General features: G+C 33.7%; 1 protein-coding gene across 3 annotated transcripts in view; it reads right to left on the bottom strand.

Annotated features, from left to right (window-relative positions):
* The window catches only part of Hyccin (PI4KA lipid kinase complex subunit hyccin), a 419644-nt gene that overhangs the window by 100804 nt on the left and 294520 nt on the right, over window positions 1-24320 (bottom strand). For all 3 annotated transcript variants that reach the window (XM_090388084.1, XM_090388086.1, XM_090388085.1), the window contains exons 7-9: window positions 13558-13679; window positions 6893-6988; window positions 2839-2997 (exon numbers count right to left, since the gene is read on the bottom strand). In XM_090388084.1, coding sequence (XP_090244210.1) covers window positions 2839-2997; window positions 6893-6988; window positions 13558-13679 — 377 coding nt within the window. The remainder of the gene's footprint in view (window positions 1-2838; window positions 2998-6892; window positions 6989-13557; window positions 13680-24320) is intronic.

Here is a 24320-nt window from a genome sequence, read left to right as displayed (position 1 = left end):
TATCAATACTATTTTATAACAATATAATATAATTTATACATTTTTATACATTTTTGTATTACATCACAGGGACGTCAATCCCCTACTTCATCGGGGGCTTTGAGTGGATTGACGGCCTATTCGATGTAATGCATTATTTACTTACCCGTTTCTGTTTGCATCTATCACAGCTTTGCTATTTAATTAATTCTAAATTCCAAGGTTCTTTTTGAATTTTTTGGACTTACGTTTATCTTTTTCTTCTTAATTGTTGTTAGTTAATTCACATTATTTATTATGGATTAAATTAATTCTTTATAATCTCTACAGCAACTGTGATAGAATGCACAAAGCCCTATGGGTAAGTTTTTTGTCTTGCATTACTATTACTTACTTGATGTGTTCCAGTGGAGGTCGAAGAGTTGAAAAGGGAGTTTCCCGCCTTTAACTTGTTTTAAGGATGGCTATTTTTATTGCGCAGTCGCATTAACGTTTAACTGTGTGCCGATAGTGTATTGGCCGAAGTCCCCGATTTTCAGGCCAATGTCTATTATGGTGGTTTTTTGTTGATTCGATGAATTTATTTATTTGTGTATTTACATATTTGTGTATTTACATTTGTTTTATGCCTTACTTCGGACAGCGCCGGTACCCGCTTTTCCAAGGCGTAATAGCACTTATTTGTCCAGATGCAAAGCCCTATACATATATACAGCCTCTTACTATGGGGGGGGGTCAATTTTGGCAATAGGTCGTAGTGCAGTCAGGCGACGAGCCTCGCCTGAGTGCAATAAACCTAGTAAATAAGGGGATACTCTTCTGAGCAATTACTATTTTATTTTTATTTTTAGTTGGTTTTTGATAAATGTATGTGGGTCTACATTGGGGTGGTGTTTTCTAATATTTGCATATATGGCAGTTTTTATGTGATGATATCTACTGTATTGTTTGGGAATTTTGTTTCTATCCAGTGTTTTGATGAGTTTTAGTATTGCTATTTTTCCGCTATTTATATTGTTGCATATTTTTAGTAGTCTGTTTGATTTCTTATGGTATTACCATGTATATGCTTTGATATGTTACTTTCCCAGTGTGTGAGTTTTATTGTTTCGAAATTAAAATGGTCTCTTTTATCATGGTGATGTGTATATATTTTGTCTGGGTGGATGGCAATTTCGCTGTCTAAGTATACAGCTTTTTGGTTGTTATCCGGATTTGTACATTCAATTTTTAGGTCTGCTGGGTAATTGTTCTTTGCTACATTTATAAAGCTGTCATGGTTGATCACGAGTACATCATCTATATATTTTTATTATATATATATATATATATTTATTTATATTTATATATTTATATTTATATTTATATATATATTTATATTTATATATATATTTATATTTATATATATTTTTATTATATATATTTATATATATATGACTGACAGCAATTGAAATTGAAGCTAAAATTTAACTATGTTTATATAAAATTTTTAACCAGCTTTACAACATGAATAGCTACCATGCAAAAACTTAATATCATAAAACACATTTGTTTTAATTTACTCGGGCTCAAGGTGAGTGAGGTGTTTGTCTCAACTGCCCCCTTCCTGAATCCACTGGAGGAAAAAAAATTATTATTCTTAAAGAATAATAACAAGGTACATGCAACCTTCATCAATTTACACAATGGTTTTGATTTTTATAATGTGCTGTCATCATCATCATCATCATCAGCCATTTTCGATCCACTGCAGGATGAAGGCCTCTCCAGCAACTTTCCAGTTGCTTCTGTTTTGTGCAATGGCCATCCATTTACTACCCACACACTCATGAATTTCAAAGTACTGTGTCAAAATTCATTCAATTTCTCTCATACAATAACAAAGATCACTAGTTTCATTTTTTAAAACATCATAACTTGCCATGCAGCTGATGAGCTGTATGACTATTTTTAATTGTGGCAGCTTGGTTAGGGGAATTAAATGTATTGCACTGTTATGGAAGAGATTACCCACAGATTTAATTAATAATACATTTTCACAACTGTACTCACACTGGGCATTTTTCTCTTTACTCTCAGCTGTTTTAAAGTGATCATAATTGCCACTAGCTCACACAACTGCTACATGACAAGCCATATAGCTATAATTTTGTGCCAAGTTATGAAGGTAACACCTAAAAGAGATACATCATCCTTTTTTGAATGGATTGTTAAAGAGAAATGTGAATACAAGTGCTGAATTGCATTCTTAAACCTTTATGGATTATAAAATGATGATTTTTTGTAAAATGTATCATATTGTAAAGTGCCAAATTTTACGAAGTTTTCTGTATTTTCATTAATCTGCACGACGAGAGCATGTGAAAACATTAATGGTGCTCAACATGTGACCCAAATACCAAACACGATACATCATAACTCTACAAATGACACAAAAACAACAGTCAAGGCCAAATATAAAAAAAATTTGATATTTCTGGTTCAAATTTCTAGATAACTTAATTTAAATCTTTAAAATGTTTTTCTTTTTAATAAATTATAAATTGTACCTAGTGGATTTACAGTGGCTGTGGTGAAGCAAAGAAAAGACTAAATGTTAACTGATTTAGCATGGTAGTATAAAATAAGGATATTGTTGACAGCCACTGTCCTACATATTCTAGAAAGAAACTTCCTGTTTACCTCATGAGAAATGAACAGAAAGTAACACAGCAAATATAATAAAAAAATCTGTACAAGAAGCATTTATTTCATGCTACTTATCTACTAAAGCTGTTTTTCAAAAAGAAAAATGTGTCTGAATATAAATAGAATGTGCATGCACTTACAATTAATTAAAACTGCCACAGCTTTACTTACATTGAGAAATAAGCAGCATGTACCATTTCCAGCAATACGGAAGAAGTTAATGGTATCCTTGGAATGGGCCGAGGATGAGGATTGCTAAAACTGTTTTCATTACTATAGGAGGACCACACACTCATGCCAGTTGTTCTAGTATAACCCTGCCTAACTACTCTAAAAAGAGAAAAATAAGTAACAAAGCTTCATTTTTAAGAAATATACATATAGATATATACGAAAGGAGTAGTTATATTAAAAGAAAAAAAAAAAATGAATGTTTGAATTAAAAAAAAAAAGATCAAGCTGGTATTATTCTGGCCATGATCTACTAGTAGAACTGTTAAAATCAAAGCTGTCAACTCAAGCAGCACTTATTTTTCTTTATTCTCTTTGTTTTTTTATTTTATTTTTAATTTGTATTTTACTTTATTACTCCAATACCTTATTTAAGGGATTAATGAATGATGTGATGGAGGAAAAAGCTGGGGGAATGAGGGAAAGTGAGCAAAGAAAACTGAAAGATGAATTGAAAAGGGATAGTGGATACAGGGAAATGAAGATAAGGGTTGGGGATAGGGAGAAACAGAGAACTGGTTGTTGAGTTGTATTCTTGGGCCTGCTCTTGGAAAAAAACAATTATAAGCAAAAGATCATGATGGTCAAAGAAAATGGTTACCATAACTTGTGGCAGAAATCTGGGACTAACATTTTTTGCCCTCTTGGAGACAGAATATTTCTACTGTTTTGTTGATCACTATCACAGTGGTTTTTGGGTACAGGCAGTTCCCGCTTTACAAGTTCCCAGGTTTAAGAGTTCTTTTTTTTTTTTTTTTTTTCAAGAATCTTTTATCAACATAATCCAAAATATGAACATTAATGTCAAACATTCGTAAATACCGTATTTCAAACCATGCACAATACTATACAGTGTACCCCACTTTATGATATTAATCCGTTCCAGAGACATCATCACATCGGGAGAATATCGTAATGTGAACTCAATAACACATTGTTTTTTGGTAATTCATTCCACGACCTCGGAAGTAAAATTTTCACTATATAACTAAGCAATTTATCTCTCTAAAATGTAATTTTTATAATAGAAATTGAACTACACTTCGCTATCATATGTTCCATTATAAGAATTAATTTTGAACGTCTTTGTGATATTTTTCTAAAGCACATTTCTGGAGGTCACTAACATAAAACAATAAAAGCAATTTCCAGTTTCCAGTTTATTCGGCTGTTCTGTTAGTCACTTAGTGCAATCAATTATAAATGGGTAGTAAACTTGATGTTATTGCATTTTCGAAAATACTGATAGCTGGAATTGTGGGTTTTTACATTATGGTGAAATGTGTTTCCCTTCACTGAAATCTTCAATCGTATAAAAAACAAATCTCCAGAATCTTCATTCATTCTTTTTTTTTAAACTTTGTAAACTTGTTACTCTATGTGAATCGTGTTAGTTGCAATTTCTGCGTGCTGTTAAAAAATGCTTATGCATGTATCGTGAAATTTATAAAGAAAAGAGAAGATTATCTTGAAAACAAATGCTTCAAAGTATTTCTGAAGAAGACAACTCCTTGTGCAACAAAACCAATGAGTGCCGAGCCAGTAATGAGTGATCAACGAGTGTGCAATTTAGTCTATGACGACGAAGAATAAACATTCTTTAACGTTTGTAAGTCATAAATAATTTCTTTATTATAATTTGCTTGATTTTACAGGCTATGTTTTTATTTCTTTAGCTAAATCAATCATTGTTTAAACAAACTAATTAGCTAACTAACTGCATTGTTGAGAATGTAACCCCAGTTTTTTAACATTGTCAATGGGGAATAAATACCCTCTTTACAAGTGCACATTAGGAACAAATTAACTCTTAAAGTTGGGAACTACCTGTATTAATCTTCACCATATCCTAGTATGTATTTTATTGATTCTTTCATTTAAGCAGAAATTCAATTTTACCTAATCTTTGCAAGTTAGTCTATTTTAGATGTAATATCTATTTGAAATACTATAGGAAAAAATTTACATCTATAACCTAAAAAAAAAAAGGTTTTATTATGAACTAATATCTTTAAGTGATGGTTTAATCATACGCCCATCTGTTTCACCCACAATACCAGAAACTGTCATGTGTTGCAAGATGAAGAGAACCACTCTCATATATCACTGACTGATATTTATATTATGAAAAAATAAATAATGAAACTGATAAAAATGAATATTCATATTTAATTTAGAGTACATAAAACTGCAATAACATAACAAATCATAACTTGTCAGTAGCACAAGTTTTTCTTCATTTTTTTTTTTTTTTTTTTTTTTTTTCAATATAAAGTATAAACTTTACATTACATGCCAAAACTATGTGGCCATCACATTCAATCATATGCTGCTTGTTGAATATTTTCAGATTTTGTGCTAAAGGAAAATCAGTAAAGGCATGTGTATATTATGTCTGTAAATTGCTGTTTTGTCCTTTTTTTTGTGCAAAATCAAAACCAAGTTACCAGAAGAAAAAAACAATGCAACCTTTAACTCAAGGCCAACTAACCAATTACTGTGTGTGTGTGTTTGGGGGGGGGGGGAAGATTCACAAAAATTCCTCCCGTCTGGGTGAGTCTCAAAACACAGATTTTTCAAAAGTTATGCAGAAAAAGTGATTGCAACTACAGAGTATCAGTTATCTGGAATAATTAATATCAGACCTCATCCGGATAGCAAAATTTTCTGGATAATTGAATGTAAAGTAAAATTAAATAAATTCTGTTATAATTTGTAAAAGAATAAGAGACATTTAGCTCAATATCAAAGTAGAACGCATCATAGCTCTGGTTTATGCTATCAAATTCTGTTATAATGTATTAAGGTAAAAAAAAGCTTTAAATAGCGTGAAAAAAATGAATTTATTCAATTTAAAAAATAACTTATAAATATTTGCACATTTACATATGTATATTTGGATAGGTATTTTACTGTAAATTTTACGTGCAAAAAAAATTTAAAGTAATTTTTAAAATAATGTTCGATCGTTTTGTTTCATTTGATGGTCACTTTTTTTTTGCTGCGAAATCTCTCAAGTTCCTTAATAATATCAATTTGATTACATTGCATTCTTCCAGGTTTTCTGCCTATTTCAGTGCTGTTTCTTTTCCTTGACATTTTACCGTAAAAAACAGAAAAATAATAAATCAGTGTCAGGCCAATATTATTATTCTCATCGAATCTGGAGATAAACTAAACATAATATGAAATGAAGAGAACAAAATATATCATTGAAAATTGGGTTCACGGAAGCAAATAACTAACTATCACTCATGGTTTCTGAGAAAACCCATTAGTCCTAATCCAACATTCACCAGATATTATACGATGTAAAAAAAAAAAAAAACCCTCTCGTAGCATAATAAACAAACATTTTTCTCAAATACTACCATTAATAAAAAAAAAGAAGAAAAATCAGCCTTTCAAATTATTCCAGATAACAGACATTCCAGATAACCAACGTTCTATTGTACTATAATAGCTATGAGGCTCCATCATATGATACATCTGCTGAAATCAATTGTGAAGATGGTGGATTTGTCTTTATCTGTATGATCTGTTTATCTACGGTTAGCCAATGCAATGTAATTAGTATTACAGTCCAGAAAATAAATACAGCAACTCTGATTTGAATCAATAGGGTTTTCATATCTTTAAACACTTTGTAATTTAGTGAAAGGATATTATACACTCACACAATGCACGTGAATATAGCTAATCCTGACAATTTCCTAAGTTACATCAAGATAAAATAATCACAGGGTGGATGATTCAGTTTGCCGTCTAGTACAGTTCTCAAATAAGTTATGGGTATGATATCTTGTAAATACAATCATTTCTGCAATTTCATTGATAATTTTTGTTCATCTTTACCATTCTAACCATAAGCTTACTGCAATTAGATCACCTTAACACTCCGGCTATGCCAAGCTTGTATGGCCTGATATGTAATTTTTAAACTAAACCATTTATCATGCAAAGTTTTAATTAACTACATCACACACATACATACCTAGAACACATTTTACAAACAGAATGGAGAGAAAATTTTGATGCTACGCCAATGTTCCTATTATACACTGACATTAAAACGGTCATAACTTGTAACCTGGAAAAAAATAAAATAAAAATAAATAAATAAATAAAACAGACATCTTTAGTAAAATTAATTAATAAATATTTCAGTAAATTAGATTAAAATTTTTTTGTGGACAATATTATTCAAATTAATAGCTAACCTGATGCTAATTTTTGAAAATGTTTTAATTCATTGCTTCATGGATCCTGGAGCTTTTTTTAATATACACAGAAAATTTTGATATAAGCCAAAGTTCCTATTATGTACTGACAGATATACAGATGAATAACTATATCTACAACATGTAACTACCTACATAAAACCACTACTGCAAATACTGAAATAAGATATTTACTGAAACAGTACTGGATTAAGTGAATATAGAAAGGATAGTGTCCAAATTGTTCTTCTCATCCTTTGCTTATCAATTACCTTCAAAGAAATATATCCTTTTGATATTATTTCCCTGTCCATCAATATGAAAAACCAGGTCACAATTCAAATTACATTGAAGCTACTGTTTACACATCTGGATTAAATAGTTTTAGGCATCCTGGCTCTTCCTGACATTCCAAATCTAATGATAACAATTAAATTATTAGAATAGCTGCATAACAGAAATTAAGTAAACATATCCTTGCATTACAAAGAAATGTCATATGAAAGTTATGGAATATGATCTGTAGGCATATTTACTATCTACAATTCACACAAGAAACCAGTAACTACACAACCCACTGATAATTAAAGTGCATCATTAATTAAATCATAAAGCACATCACTTTGGCTGTAGGGGGAAAACTGTTAATGGAAGGGGAAAAAAAAAAATGGAATGGATGCTATCAAAAAAAAAAAAAAAAAAAAAAATTTAAAAGCTGCTTCCAGGGGGCAATTGGCACTGTATACAACCGATGAAGTACTGTTTGGATGAACTGCTATATTGCTATATGATGATTCAGCGTTCAATACTGTGACAACTACAAATGCAGCATGCCATGGCCATCTGCTGCCCAGTGTATAATCATTAGGAATATTAGTTTGTGATGCTTTCCTTCATATTAGCCAGAGACTGGATATATCCTTGAAATATTCCCATAACCAAAAAGCCACAAGGATTGAGGTTGCCAAACATTTCTAAACCAATGGGAAATGAAGTAGTCATCTCATGTGTTATGAAGCAGCTGAGTTACTGTTAATCAACGTGTGGAAGAACTCTGTTCTTTATAAAAAAAAAGTCATTTCCAAACATCCTCTCTCCCTTGAAGAGCAGAATTCACATGGTCATGAAGGTCATAGTAATGACTAGCTATTACAGTACACATCTCTTGACCACAAGTTCAAAACCTCATTGAAAAAAATAGCCCAATTTTTTTACAATGAATTAAATTCATTGTAAACTCATTTATGCTAGAAATCAACAGAGCAATGAAATACAGTAGATGGGTTGAGGCACTGAGCTTGGAGTCACCATAGAATGTTATACAATGTTATTTCAAGGTTTTGTTCAAAACCTTGAAGCAGTTATCACAAAAAAATAAATTTTATTCAATGTAAATGTTTACTAATTTGATGTAATACCTGGACAAATGGAAAGGAACTTTGCTAACAAGTGGAGGCGATGATTCCTACAGTCAAAGTTAACAGTTATAGGCATTTACACTGTCCCTCAACTGGAAATGAGTCTCATCGGTACACAAGATATTCCCTAGCCTGTGTAATCAATCTCCATCCTTATCAGAAACCACAGAGCAACAAAGGCATTATGCTGATGTGGATCACCTTTTGTTAGCTGTTGTGCCACATAGATACTGTATGGGAACCAATGAATGAAAGCTGTTGTGGTACCTCCATAGTACTAATGGGCATATGTTGATTTCATGGTGCATAATCAGCCATAGCCCACTGATGGTGGGGATTGGGGACGGGGAAACCTCTATCAGGAGTAATAGATAATTACCTAGTTTCTTTGAATTTTCCCATCAATTTGCAAAGCCTATTTTAGGAAAGTGGTCCTCTTCTTAATCCCTTTTAACACTAGTATTCTTTAAGTACAGCCACTGCATTGCTGTTGTACAGGTAAAACAGCTTTGCCAACAAAGCATGATCTAGTGACAAATGGGCCTGGAGTACTGGGGTCCATAGTTTCAAATACATATATATATATATACACAGTTATGCCCAATTAGTTAACTGGGCATAACTGTGTATATATATATGTATTTGAAAGCATGATCTTTCTTTGGAGTACAATTTTGAAGTGTGTTGACCAATTCCGTTTTTAAATTCTCAGAAGCATGAGCAGTAGCCATATGACAAGGTTGGATTTGTATTCTAGAACACAAAATGACTTTTGCTTCCTGGTGATAGTTTCCATTAAAATTTTTACACTTTAATTGCAACTACTCTATACATGCACATTATGAAAATGTAGTCAGACAACCCAGGGATTTTGGAAAAATGAATTTTTTATTCAATGTAAATTTTTACTAATTTGATTAAAACATTCCTGCATTGTAAAATCATAATTTAACAAAGACATACATTTCAGAGAACTGTGCTTCTTTAATCTGTAGAAAAAAATTGTAATGGATGAAAGTCACAATTATATGGTTTAATTTTTTAAGCTTTTTACCACAGAAGGTGCTTTCCTCTAAAACAATTATTTAATATATTTGTTAAGTTTATTGAATTAGTGGAACTGAAAAGAAGTAATGCAGAAGGATTTAAATTCTGATCATGCAAGGATAAACTTGTTGACAGTCACAGGGGTATCTGCAAATGGATCGTTTACATTTACATAATTGAAATATAGATATAACACTTCAGTGGAAGTGTTTCATGATTCTCACCACTAAAGTACAGTAAGTCCGCAACATACGTAAGAGATACGTTACAGGACTTCTTATGTCAAGTCAAGTTTTATGTAACTCAGCAATGACTAATAAAATATTGCCACTATAACCCTGATATGCCAAAATTTATTTTAATTTTCTGATCCAAATCGATTGCTTTCCTTTTCTTGGTAGATTTACTAGTACCACTGTCACTTATTCTCTTAGCTGGCACCATGATAACGGTCAAAATGAAAATTTCTGTAAAGAACTTCACATGGTTATGGGGGAAACACTTGTCACCTCACAGAAGCACACATTTTACTAAAGCACATTTCTGGAGGTCGTATCATTAAACTATGAAGACAATTTGCAGTTTCTGGTTTATTGGGCTTTTCTGTTAGTGCAATTCATTAAACAGGTAGTAAACTCAATCTTATTGCATTTGAGATAATACTGATAACTGGAATTCTGTGGGTTTTTATGTTAAAGTGAAATGTGTGTCCCCTTCACTTCTATTTTTTAAGCTTGTTACTCCAAATCTCACTTGTGCAATTTGTGCATGCTGTGTTCATCGTTACTGATTGCTTATTTTATTATTATTTTTTTTTTTACTGTTTTAAATTTTAAAATCCTGAAAAAAAAAAAAAAAAAAAAAAAAAAAAGAGTGAAAAAAAATTTACACAAGTCCAAAGTTACATAACTTGGGAACTTACTGTATTACAAATGCCTAAACTGAAAGTAGTGGCAGTAAAAGAACAAATGCCTAAATGTACTGGGGGTGGGGGAGTATTGTTCAATATGCAAAAAATTAAAAACAAATCAAAATTACAAAATAATAATTTATCACCAATATATATATATATATATATATATTTTAAATATCATATTTATTTTAATTATCAGATATATATATATATATATATATATATATAAAAAGCAACCAATAATTTCAACATTAATTGCAAAAATATAATATATAAATACACTAAAGAGAGAGTTAGATAACAGTGAAATTTAAAGTAAAGAAACAAAGTAAAAGAATCCATATTTCATAGACTATTACTAAAATTAAAAACATTTGAAAAACATGTTGTTTGAATTGGAAAAATTACTCACACCACTATTTAGGTTAATGGAAAATGAATGAAGAAAATAATACTTTACCTTAATTTTCATATAAAACAAGAAGATAAGTAAACAAATTAGAATATACTGAAACTTTTTTAATGAAAAATATTTAAAAAACGAACAAAAAACAACTAAATTCTGTCTGACTGCTTTGAAACCTGTGCTTCTTCATAAGTCGATCTTTTTTCCCTTAATTGATGTGGCACATAGGAGGAGAAAATGGCAAACGTCCCAACATATTCTTTTTCTTCAATTTCATGACTGGTTGTTTGGTTGAGTATAATTTATTGTTTGCAATAATTAACAACAATTTTAGCTAACTTTTAAATTCAAAAGGCAACCATATTTTGTTTTGAATTCAAAATTTAAAAATCCATGAAATGTTAGAGGATGTACTTTTTCTCATATCAAATCCACTGCATATTTAACTAGTTGACTGGCAAATTTTCAGATTTTTTTCCCCTCCCACTGAGTAATGGTTTTTTCCTAAGTGTGGTGTAGAAAAATAATTCCTAAGACTGCATTGTACATATATATACTTTTCTTGTGCAATGTGCTGATGCCATGTTCTCTATTTTAATACTTTTAGTTATAGATTCCCACAAGATAAAAATAACACACCAGTAACAACAGTAAACACTAAGCTGGTTTATAAGATTTGAATTTAAATCATTCAGAATTTTTTGAACGTGATAAAAATTATATTAGGTCTGCTTTACAAAACTGTATTATACTGATTCCAAAAAAATATATATAATAAAAATAAATTTTCCAGTTATAGCAATGATTTTAAAATTTAGTTTCCAATCATAGCTATAATTATAAAACTTATGTTATTTATTGTTTATTATTATTTCTAGCCATTTTCTTGTCAGTTAAATTTAAAAATTCAAGATAATTAGATTTTAAAAAATCTTAAATCTTAGAAAACATTACATGGTTGTTTATAAGGGAGGCAATTAAGATGAGGTGTCCCATTTTAGAAGGAAGAAAACATTTATTATAAAATGAATGCTCCTAAGTATAAACAATCTGAATTAGTATCTTTCAAAGGAGGGGGGGTAAGTTGGTTGGACACTGAACTCAACATACTGAGTTAATGCAAATTTGTAAGTGATACATGGCTCCCTTGTGTGATGTTCAAGTACATAGACTTCATCTGAAAAAGACATTACGCTTCTTGAAAGGATACAAAGATGGGCAACTCGCATGGCGACATTAACAAATGGGCAACTGTATGAGGAAGAAAATATGTGGGCTACTAGGCACCTCAGAGGTGGCCTGATTGAGATTTATAAGGCTCTGAGAAGTGTTAATAAAATGAATGAAGATGGAATTTTCACTGTCAGAGAATTATAGAATTCGTGGGCATAAATTCAAATTACATGGGAAGAGGTTTAGACTAGATTGTAAGAAGTTTTCTTTTAGCTAGCAAGTCATTGCTCACTGGAACTGGTTGCCTTCATGGGTAGTTAAACTGACAGTTGGAATAAATTTAAAGGTCAACTGGATAGTTACATATGTGAGGAGGGAAGCAAATAATTTGTATTTTCTTATCTACTCTCCCCCCCCCCCAAGCCAGTGCAGAAAAAGACTGGCTTCCTTGCATTATATGGCTATTACTACTACATATTACCAACTGCAAGGCTATTAAAAAAAAAATAAATAAATAACTGAAGGAGGTAAACTTCAAAGGAAGTTTTCAGTGTTGATCAGACAAGATTACTCTAGAAGATGCTTTCCAGAAAATGAATTGCTCAAGAGGAGAAATCTATGGCTGGATACAAAATTTACAAGGATAGATTGACTCTCTTGCTAGAAGATAATACAGCAAGAGGATCCAAATTTAAAACTATTCATTTACCACGATGAGAAAACTATAGGCATTAAAATTCTATATGGAAGGCATGCTTCCAGTCACTTTTACTTCATATCATATGAATCACAAGGGTTGACCACATGTTTCCGTTAAGTTCTGAACTACTTAGTGGATTGTTGCTGTGTCTTAATGTAATTGTGACCTTTTAAGGTATGTTGAAAGCTGAACTTATAATACTTTATTTCTGTACATTATCATTAGCATTTTTCGTAATTCTTTAAAGAAACTGTATTTTTATCTATCTACTATGTACTGCCCCTAATTATTTGTCCCTCCTCCAGAAATTAGTTTTATTAAGGTAAGCTTGAAATGAAAATTCTTTCCACACGTTTGTTTGAAGTATTTGGTAATGAGTTTAATGAACAGAATGGTAAGTAATTAGAAATCTTCAGTTTAAATGTTTCCCATAGGCAGAGTAAAATATTTATAAATTCTGAAATAGTACTTAAAAATCATCTTTAACTTATGTATGTGTATCTTTTCATTTTTATTTGGTAGTTAAAATTTCATACCCTTAGGTCATTTTCCCTTCTAGGAAGTTTTCCCTCTTAAGAAGTTCTAAACCTCCATGCCCTTGGAAAACTTCTTAATAGGATTCTACTTACTGCAATTTGTTATAGTGGGGATTGCCTGCACTAATAAATTCTGGAAAAGCAATTGATTATTATAACATCTGAGCTTAAACAACTAAGAAAATAAAGAATTTAAGATTAGTTTTCTAAACAGTTTATAACTTCCCTGAATTTTATTTTTCTTACCTATTGCTGGCAATGATTTTTTCAACTTCTGTAAATGGACCTATAACATTTGTGCGATTATCGCCATGTTCTAGCTTCGAAAGTGCATGTTCTGTTAGCATGGAGTGGGATAAACTTATGGGCTGTTAAATAAAAAAATTAAAATGATAGTCAATTTATATATATGTAAATGAATATACATAGGTTTTTTTTTCAATAGTGTTAAAATATTTTTACTATGTAGTAGTTTAAAAAAAAGTCAGCAAGGGTTCACAGACAAGTACATAAGAGATCGTGAAAAGATTATGCACATAACTGCATTACAGAATGGGGCAATGTGTTAATATTAAATATAGCAAGCTGTCATTTTAAAGTGTCATGTGCTTATAATCAGATATTTAAAGATCATCCTATAACTGAAAATAACAGCCCTTTAACTCTGTACATGCATATATGGGTGGGTGCACACACCCTCTCAGATTTGTAATCTGAGCAAGAGGAAGAATCCCATTAGCATTCAGCTTGCTCAATCCATTTGAGGCCTTATACATCTCTATCAGATCGCCTCGCAGGTGCCTAGTCACCAGAAGCTGCAATTTGCAGAACTTAACCCTTTCTTCATAAGAGTATCCCTTTGTTCCCTTCACCAGTCTTGTTGCCCCTCTCTGTACTTGTTCTAGCAGTGGCCTGACCACTGCCTTATACAAGGAATAATCATCTCCTTATCCCTGCTTGCAAAATTCCTGTATATCATTGAGAAGACCCTATGACCTACTCTGGCAGCCTGTCTGCATTGCTCAGAAAACTTCATATCTGACTGCACAATTACCCCCAGGTCTCTTTCATTCTCCACTACCTTGAGTGTAACACCACACAGTTCATACATTTCTCTGGGGTTACTGCTACCCAGATGCATTACTTTGCATTTGCCAATGTTAAACTTCAGTTGCCACTTCTCAGCCCATTTCTCCAACTTATCTATATTCAGTTGCAGTAGCATACTGTCATCACTGTTATTAACAACTCTGCCAACCTATCATCAGCAAACTTTGACATTAAGCTTGGTATACCTTCATCAATATCATTGATAAATATAAAAAACAACAGTGGGCCCAACATAAATCCTGAGGAACACTACTAATAGCATTAGTCCACGTAGAGCAGTACCCATTGATCACCTCTGTCTTTTCCCACTCAACCAACCCTTTATCCATTGTAGCAACTTGCCCTTAATGCTATACTGCTCCAATTTGTACAGTACAGTAGTCTTCTATGTACAACAGTATCAAAAGCATTTTTGAAATCCAGGTTTATGATATCAAAATTATTTATTGCATCCAGTTCCTTTGTGACCACATTGTAGTTTTTTATCCTCACCTTTTCCCATTATTATATGGGGGTCAGCGTTTTTATTGTTTTGGCATGCAATTTTTATGGCCAGATGCCCTTCCTGACACCAACCCTCACCCTTTATCCAGGCTGGGAATATGCGGTGGTCATTCAGTGACCTGCCGCATCCTCCATATTTGGTGGGTATGGGCTCGAACCCCAGTCTAATCAAGAAGCGTGTGCTATGCACTACTGCTCCTGCCCACCTGGCTACGGAGGCACTTTGTTGTGACCACATTGTAGTTGTTATTTGTTTTTGTTATTTGGTTTTTAGGAGCATTAGCAACTAAGGCCATATTGCTCTGGAGATATGCAGTGGTCATTCCCTGACCTTTCCGCATCCTACGTATTTGGTGGTCACGGGCTGAAACCCCGGTCTAATCAAGAAGCATGTGCTACGCACTGCTGCTCCTGCCCACCTGGCTACGGAGGCACCAACCACTTTGTAGTATCCAATCAAATTGGTCAGACAAGACTTCCCCTTGACAAACCCATACTGTGTCTGAATTATTACTGCAGTTTTGTCTAGATGATCCTGCAATGCTTCTTTAACCAGTGACTCCATTATTTTCCCTGGAACAGAATGTCAAACTAACAGGTCTGTAATTACTCATGTCACTGTTTGATCCCCCCCCCCTTTGTGAATTGGAGATACATTTGCACATCTGCAGTCCGTGGGGACTTCCCCCGAGTCCAAGGATGCTCCCATAATGATGGCTAAGGATTTGCTTACTTACTTTGCTGCCTTCTTTAATATAACTGGATAGATTCCACTACCCCAGGTGCCTTATGTTTAACTTCAATTCTCCTCCACTTTACTCTGTTATTACAAAATCAAATCATTTAATGCCCTATTAGAGTTTGATAAACATCTAGCCCTCTCCTCCTAGAATAACTCCTCATGTGTGATGCAAGTATGTAGATGCAAAATACTCATTTAGTTCGGCAGTTATCTGACCATTGTCAAATCATTGATATCAAGTGGACCAATCTGATTCATCCCCTTCCTTTTCCTAATCTTAATTAGTCTTAGTCCTAGAAAGCTGTGATGTCTTGACAGGGTATGTGCAGAAGTTTTTAGGGTATTCCAGTTCAAAACATTTTACATGTACTATCTCTGTACAAGTGTGTTTGTGGGCTGAAATGCATGTTTTGTATTCTGAAAAATTCAGAATAACTCGCAGGTGTCCCATCTCTCCCCCACTGCCACATATCGTCTAACTACAGCTCTCCTGAGTGAAGCCTTTAATTCCTCCAGTTTGAAGGAATTCAAACTGAGACCTCTCCAAATCATCCTCATATCTGGTGAGTATGGGCTTGGCACACCCAGGATCCTGAGCTGGATATCATCATTTTTCTCTTTCTTGGCAATTCCCTTCAATTTCTGACTAACTGACTCTCTCTGTCAGTCTGTAACTCATGAATTTTTATTTTTGGCTGTTGCAACAAAAGCCTCAGACTTCCTTGCACCATATAGCTAATGATAATAATAATAAATGATTGACAAATGGCAATACTTTTATACTGTCAATGAGGACAGTATGTGATAGCATATTTCACCATTGTGCATAATATGCAAAGCAGCACCTGATTTATAGACGTGTAGAAATTAGATTTAGTAAACTAGAATCTAGGTGCAGTCAGTGAAAGAGCTGACAGTTCTCCAACACATTGTTTACTGGCTGCTGTCACAGATACTGAGTACGGGGCATCCTCTTCAAATGCACTGGTGGGGGTGCTAGTAGGTTACGTTTTTTGAACGAGTCCATTAGTGAGAAATCTGCACTAGAGAAGTCATTACATAATAGTGGAACAGAAGTGAGGTTCCTGAATCATTCCAAGCTTTACCCAAAATACCTATAACTTTACAAAAACTTTTATATGACTTTGTACTCAAGTAAAGTCATAAAAGGAGTCCATGGTGTGGTGTCATAAGGAATATAATCTCTATTTGAATTATCAAAATTTATCAAGTCATGAAATGAAAACTTAATTGAAATCTACATAAGATGTAAAATATTACAATAATATTTTTCGAGGCTATGATGACAAAATTACTGCCAGATAAATAAAATTACAAACAGAGTAGCAGAGTGAATAGCTTCCTAAATAATTACAGTATAAACAGAAATAGCTATGTTCTGCTGCCAGCAAACAACTTTTAAAGTGAGTGGCACTATTTTATTACAGATCTACTGAAAATCAAAATTACTAAAATCCTATGGAACTAGAAAATTATCTTGTAACATGTGCAAGATCTCTGTTATGAATTTCCAAATCAACTGTAGAGAATATTCTTAACAAATGGAAGACTACAGGCAGATTATGTAGCCTCGACATCCCAAGCAGGAGAATACTTTTTTGGGGGGGCCCATAAGCTACGAAAATACATGATTAAGTACACTACATACACAAAAACATAAGGAAAATGTTTTTTTATGAATTAATTATCTTTGAATTACATTGTAAGTGAATTCCTCAATATCTGAATTAGCGACTGATAATGTACCTCACATACAATAATTTTGGGAGCCCACTAATTCTAAAATCCTAAGCAGTCACTTATCCTGCTTATGCTTATATCTAGCACTGACTATGGTAATGATAACACTGCACAAAAAACAGAGCCTCAAGCATAAATTGTTGCTAGATTTGTCCAGGAGAATCCCAATGTTACTGACAGTCATGCCGCTAAAAATTCTCCAGGTGATTGATAAGTTGAGAAGAGTGCAAATGGAATTGCATAATTAAGAATTTCTTAAATAAGGAGATGCATATTATCAATATGAAAAGTCACCTACAGCGATGCTTAGAATATTGAAAGTGAAGTTTGGAATGATGGACAAGTCTGATTTATTAAAGTCTGGAGAAATATAGACACCAGGCAAACAATTAGTCACCAGTGCAATTTTTCAATTAATAAAGTGTAACCCCTCTCCTTCAGCATGAATCACATCATGGATTTCCATTGGTAGGATTCAACTAGACCCTATAACCCTTTGGTAGCCCACATGGATCCATTATCTCTATCACATTTCAGTGATTTTGGGCTATTCCTCTATAGCCCAAAATCATACTGGAGGTTTACTGAGGGTCACATACACTAATGCCAGGAATAAACTAAACTAAAAAAAAAAAAAAAAAAAAAAAGTTTAGTAGCATTTTCACACTTGATCCAACATTTTCCTATTTTCTTGATATTTTCTGTCCATTTCTTCTAACAGCTTGTCTAGTTCATCCTTGAATTTAAACAAACCACCTCCGTAAAATGGGAGTTTGTTCAGTACCTATTCCATTATTTTCCCTGAAACAGAAGTCAAGTTATAAGATCTGCAATTTACTCATGTCATCCTTTGAAACTGAGATACTTTTGCACATCTCCAGTGCATGGGGATCTTCCTGAATACAAGGATGTTCTCATTATCATGACTAAAGGTTTGCTTGCATATTTTGTTGCCTCCCTTAAATATAAGCTAGAATTCTGCACATCTACCTTGCAACCAACCTTGAATTCATCCAAACTACTCAATTTCATCACAACAGATAGAAGTTTCTTCCAACAAAAAACTAACCGATGGCTGAAAGCAAACTTCAGCACATCTATTCTACAAGCACCCTTCCTTAATTTGAATTCATGCCCCGCTCATGTGTATACCAGAATAAGAGGAGCCTCATTCCACTAGCAACAAGAGTTTACTCAATCCATTTAACCTTAATCAGATCTCCCTGCAGGTGCCTCATCTCTAGGTACTACAATTAGCAAACCTGAAGTCTTTCCTGGTAAGAGTAGCCCTTGTTTCTCTCATTAATCTTATTGCTCTTCTCTGCACTCATTCCAACAGATCCACATCCTTTCTAAAATGAGGCCTCCAGACCTCAAGATAGTAAGGACTCAAGATATGGCCTGACTAGTGTCATATACAATGAGATAACAACTCCTTATACTGGGCTGGCAAAGTTCCAGTATATCATTGACAAAACCATATGAGCTGTCCTGGCAGCCTGTCCTACAACTGGTTCAGAGAACCTCATAATTACCCCCAAGTCTTTTTCATTTTCTGCTATCCTGAGTATAGTACCACACAGTTGTACAGTTACCTCTGGAAATACTCCATACCCATATGCCAGTACTTCTGCATTTGTCAATGATAAACATCGATCGCCATTTCCTAAGTGGCAATCTGCCCAACTTGTCCAGATCCTGTTGTAGTAAATAGTGCTGATTACTGTGATTAATCGGCGCTACCAACCTTCATATCATCTGCAACTTAGACATTTAACCCCATGGGGCTATTCTGGTGAGTATGGGGGTTTGCACACCTAGGGTCCTGAGCTGGATATCATCATTCTCTCTTTCTTGTGATTCCCTTCTACTTTTGACTCACACTCACTCACTCACTCACACTCACTCTCTCTCTCTCTCTCTGGGAATTTTCAGCATGCTCCTTGCACCATAAAGCTAATAATAATAATAATAAATTAAGCCTAATATGCTTTCATCAATATCATTAATAATATTAGAAAGCAATTGGGCCCAGAAATGAACCATGGGGAACTCTAGTAGTGTAATAACATTAGTCGAAGAAGAGCAGTGCCCATTGATAACCGTCTCCACCTAACCACTCATTTATTCAAAACAATACTTACCCCAAATGCTACACTGCTCCAATTTTTAGTAGTCTTTCATGTACAAACAGTATCAAAAGCTTTTTTCCTGAAACTAAGTAAACATGTCAAAAATTATTTTTTGCATCCAGTTCCTTTGTTACTATGTCATAAGCACCCAATCAGATTGGTTGCAAAGACTGCCCTTAAACAAACCCATGCTGTGATGGCAGTATAATTGCATCCCTGTCTAGATGGTCCTGCATTACTTCTATAACTACTGACTATTTTTTTTTCTGAAACAAAAGTCAAGTTAACAGGTCTATAATTACTTGTGTCAATCTTTGTTCACCCCTTATGAATTGGAGATATACAGCTGACTCTCAGTTTACTGGGATGGGATCGGATTAACCGGGACACTTCAAGATTCCAAATAAAAAAAAAAAATAAAAAAAAATAAACAGAAATCATAAAATTCAAATAATAAATAGAATAAGTATAAACAGATGTTTTGCAAGTTGCAAATAACAGCATTATAAGTAGTCATTGGAAGATTAGTGTGCCTATTATCTTGCAACCCCTGCTGTCTTCATACCCACTGCTAAAAAAAAAAAAAAAAAAAAAAAAGAGAACAAATATATAGTTTTATAAATAAGTAAAATAAATTATCTGTTTATACTCCGGGATGACCAGTCAGTTTAGTACATTGCATTGATTGTTGTGTTCCATTGCACTGCAAAATGACAAATTTTGTTTTGTTATTTTTATAGTAAAAATTTTTTTGTTTTGTTTAGAAATCGTGAAAATGATTGGTAAATGCAAAAGAGTTGCGCTTTCAGTTAAACAAAAACATGAAATTATTCAAAAGCTTGAAAATGGTGCATCCGTTAAATCTCTAATGAACCATTATAATATTGGTGACCAACCCATATGCAACATCGTAAAAAATAAAGGGAAGCATTGTATTGTACATGCGAGTAGTGCATGGTAAGTTTTTTGTTTATCTATTGCCATATTTTTTAACGTAGGTTGCTGAACATTTGATACAATAAGTCCTGACTTATGCAGCGCCTCCGTAGCCAGGTGGGCAGGAGCAGCAGTGTGTAGCACACACTTCTTGATTAAACTGGGGTTTGAGTCTGTGAACACCAAATAAGGAGGATGCGGAAAGGTTAGGGAATAAACACCGCATATTCCCAGAGCAATATGGCCTTAGTTGCTAATGCTCCTAAAAAAAAAAAACAACCAAATAACCAACTTACGTAAATTTTTTTTTCACTTTTTTTTTAAGTGATTGTAAAATTTAAAACAAACAAAAATAAAATAAGCAATCAATAATGACGATCACGGCATGCATGAATTGCACAAGTGAGATATGGTGTAACAAGCAAAAAAAATAAGAAAGAAGAGAAGATTCTTAATTTATTTATGGTTTTTTTTTATATGACTGAAGATTTCTATGAAGGGGACATATTTCACCATAATAACGTAAAAACCCACAGAATTCCAGCTATCGGTATTTTTGCAAATGCAATAAGATCGAGTTTACTATCCGTTTATAATTAGATGCACCAACAGAAAAGCCCAATAACATGGAAAGTGCAAACTGTTTTTATTGTTTTATGGTAGTGACCTGCAGAAATGTGCTTTAGCAAAATATGAGCTCGCACGGAGTGATAGTGAGTTTGCCCTATCCTTGTGAAGTTCTTCACAGAAAATTTCATTTTGACTGTTATCATGGTGCTGACTAAGAGAATAAGTGACAGCAGTACTAGTAAATCTACCAGGAAAAGGAAAGCGAATGATTTGGATCAGAAAATTAAACTAATAAGGATGTATGAAAATGGTCAAACATTAATAAGTATCACGCTGAATTCAGATTTGTCAATAATAATATAGTAGCAATATGTCATTCCAAAGTTACACAAAAACTCGATGAAGTAAGAAGTCCTGGAACATATCTGTTACGTATGTCGGGGATTTCTGTATTTTTGGATTAACCGGGAAATCATCTATCCTGGAAAATCGAGACTACTGTATTTACACATCTCCCCAGGGATCTGCCCTGAATGCAATGATTCTCTTATAATCATGGGTAAAAGTTTGCTTGCATCTTTTGCTGCCTCCCTTAATACAACTGATAGATCCCATCTACTCCAGGTGCCTTTTTACATTTAGGTTAATTTCTCATCCACTTTCCTCTCAGTTATCACAAAATCATTCAGCTCCCTGTTCTACAATTACACACACTTCAGGCATCCCCATCCCTAAAAAATTCCTCATGTGTGAATGTAGATTCAAAATATCTATTCGGATTGTTAAGCAACCTGAACAGGATCATCAACAGTCAAACCATTCAGATCTAGTGAACCAATGTGATTCATTCCATTCCTTCTAGTGTTTACAAAAGTAAAGGAGGTTTGCTGTTTTTCTTTGCATTCTTCTTGTAATCTGCCCTAACTTGTCTAACCTCCTGTATAACTTGAATGCAGACTAGTTTATCTATACTGTAGGCATCTACATCATCAGCTAATTTACATGCATCCCATGCAATTTTTCTTCTCAGCCAAAGCTCATCAGTTCATCCAACATCCATTTAGGTCTAAGCCTTGAACAGTATCTATTAGTCGGTATAAAAAGCCCAACTGTTTCTATGATTGCATCCTTGAATGCTTCCTGTTTAGAATTTGCTGTTGTTAACGATTTCATTATTTGGTCCCACAGAGAACTTAAACTGCCGAAGACCTTTACAGTTCAAAAGTAAAAGCCCATCCCTTTACACTTGACAGAAGTTTCATATTTAAGCAAATCCCCATCAACACACTGTGATCACTGCTGCCTAGTAGGTCTTTTATCTACAGATTCTAAATGCACAAAGGATCACTACTGATAATCAGATCAAGAGTACTGCTTTCCCTCATTGCTTCTCTAACATGTTACTGTAGAAATCACGAGTCATGCTACTGTGTGACCAACCACAACAGAGTCCTGCCAATATCTGGAAAGTTAAAGCCCCATTATAAGATATTCTGATTTACTGGTCCACTCTATAAGTCTGTAGAATTGTTCATTGTACTCGTTATCATTAAGCCTATAAACACACTCATTTCTGTTTTCTCAGTGTTGATGTCACACCAAATTGACTCAACATTGCACTGGCTACCCATGTCCAATGGATGCACTGCCTTCAATTTTATGCCCTTCTTAATTAAGGAGAATAAAACCAACCTCATCTATCCTATGTGTCCTTTCTGTACTTCCCATATTGAAATTCTGTATCTCTTATATCTGAGTGACACTACATCTCTGATAACTGCATTTGATGACTATACTTCGAATTCAAGTTTATTTACTATGCTACTAGCATTGGTGTTTATGGAAGTATACATGCAACTGTTTCTACTCTCTTTGTAACCCTGAGATTGGTTAAGGGGAACAGAAAGGTGCTCTTACCAAGAAAGGCTTCATCTGTAAATTGCAGCATCTGAAAACAAGGCATCTGCAAGGTGATCTGATTGAGGTGTTTTAAGGCTTTGAATGGATCAGAATCAGATAGATAATGCCATCACCACTGAGCAAGCTCAATGGTGATGGCATTATCCATCTGATTCAGACTACACACAAGGTGGCATAAGTACAAATTGGAGAAGGACAGAAGTTTGCTTTCAGCCAGCGTGAGGATTGATTGTTGGAACAAGTTGTTATCTGGTGTTCAAGAGGTTGGGTAGTTTGAATAAATTCAAGGAAGAAATAGACAAACTATTGGAGGGGATGGACAGGGAATGTAGGAAGTTTATTCTTTGGGTGATGCTTTATAAGCTTGCTTTCTTGCATTATTTGCAGCCCCAAACGAGAGGTATTAGAACCTATAGTGCTTAGTACTGTGCATGTGTTGAGAAGATGAAAGAAGACATTTGTTCACTTCTATGGATTATAATTTTGAGGAAATACGTATGAAGGAAGGTTGTTCCAGCAAAAGGAAGTTGAATAAATAAATGAGGAAGAAGAAAAGTTGGTTTTGTGAGTTTGAAGTTGGACAGTAAAAAGATGTTGACTGGTTGAGGCACGTGTTTGAAAGAGAGAAGGAATTAAAGCCAATTCAGAAGAACAGTGCCCATGGCAGTATCTATAGAAAAGGCATGCAGCAGAAACAGAACATCTATGAGACAGAAAGTGGAGATTCTCTGTCAGAGATGGGTATGGCAGATTTGCGATTTTTACAGAGTGAGCAAATGTTTGGAAGAAAAATAACGCCTACAGCGAAAGCCAGTTTATGAGATGCAGAGGAAGCAATATTTGTAACATGCTTATGCTAATAGAGATTAGAAGTCAGGGTAATCCCCAATAGAGATATATGATCTTGCCTCAAAATCGGAGTATCATCGAAGATAAGCATAAGAATCCTTTTTGCGAGATATAAGACAGAACTGAGTTTTAGAAGGGTTGAAATCAACTAAGTTGTCTTTGCCCCACTGGAAAATTATGTGATTAGCATTTAAGGAATTGGTAGTGGACATTCAAGAATGTTGAAGCTGCTTGAGTAGGGTGAGGTTTCTCAAACTGGAAGATAGAATGCAATGTGCTATCATCAGCAAAATTATGGATAGGATTTCTGGTCAAATGGAAGGTCATTAATATACAAGATAAAAAGAGAGAGAAAAAATTGTTTTTCAAGTTTTTTTTTTGTATTGTTAATTAATTAATTTTTTTTTAACTATGAAAATAGCAAATCAAAATAAAGTTTACTTAAACATTCAAAGAAAGTTCACATCCAAAGTCAGTATAAGGTT

Source organism: Mastigoproctus giganteus, chromosome 13 (assembly GCF_048544385.1).
Source record: "Mastigoproctus giganteus isolate SK-2022 chromosome 13, ASM4854438v1, whole genome shotgun sequence".
Lineage (NCBI taxonomy): Eukaryota > Metazoa > Arthropoda > Arachnida > Uropygi > Thelyphonidae > Mastigoproctus > Mastigoproctus giganteus.
The sequence above is the reverse complement of the archived record's forward strand: the minus strand, read 5'-3'. Positions and strand labels throughout refer to the sequence as shown.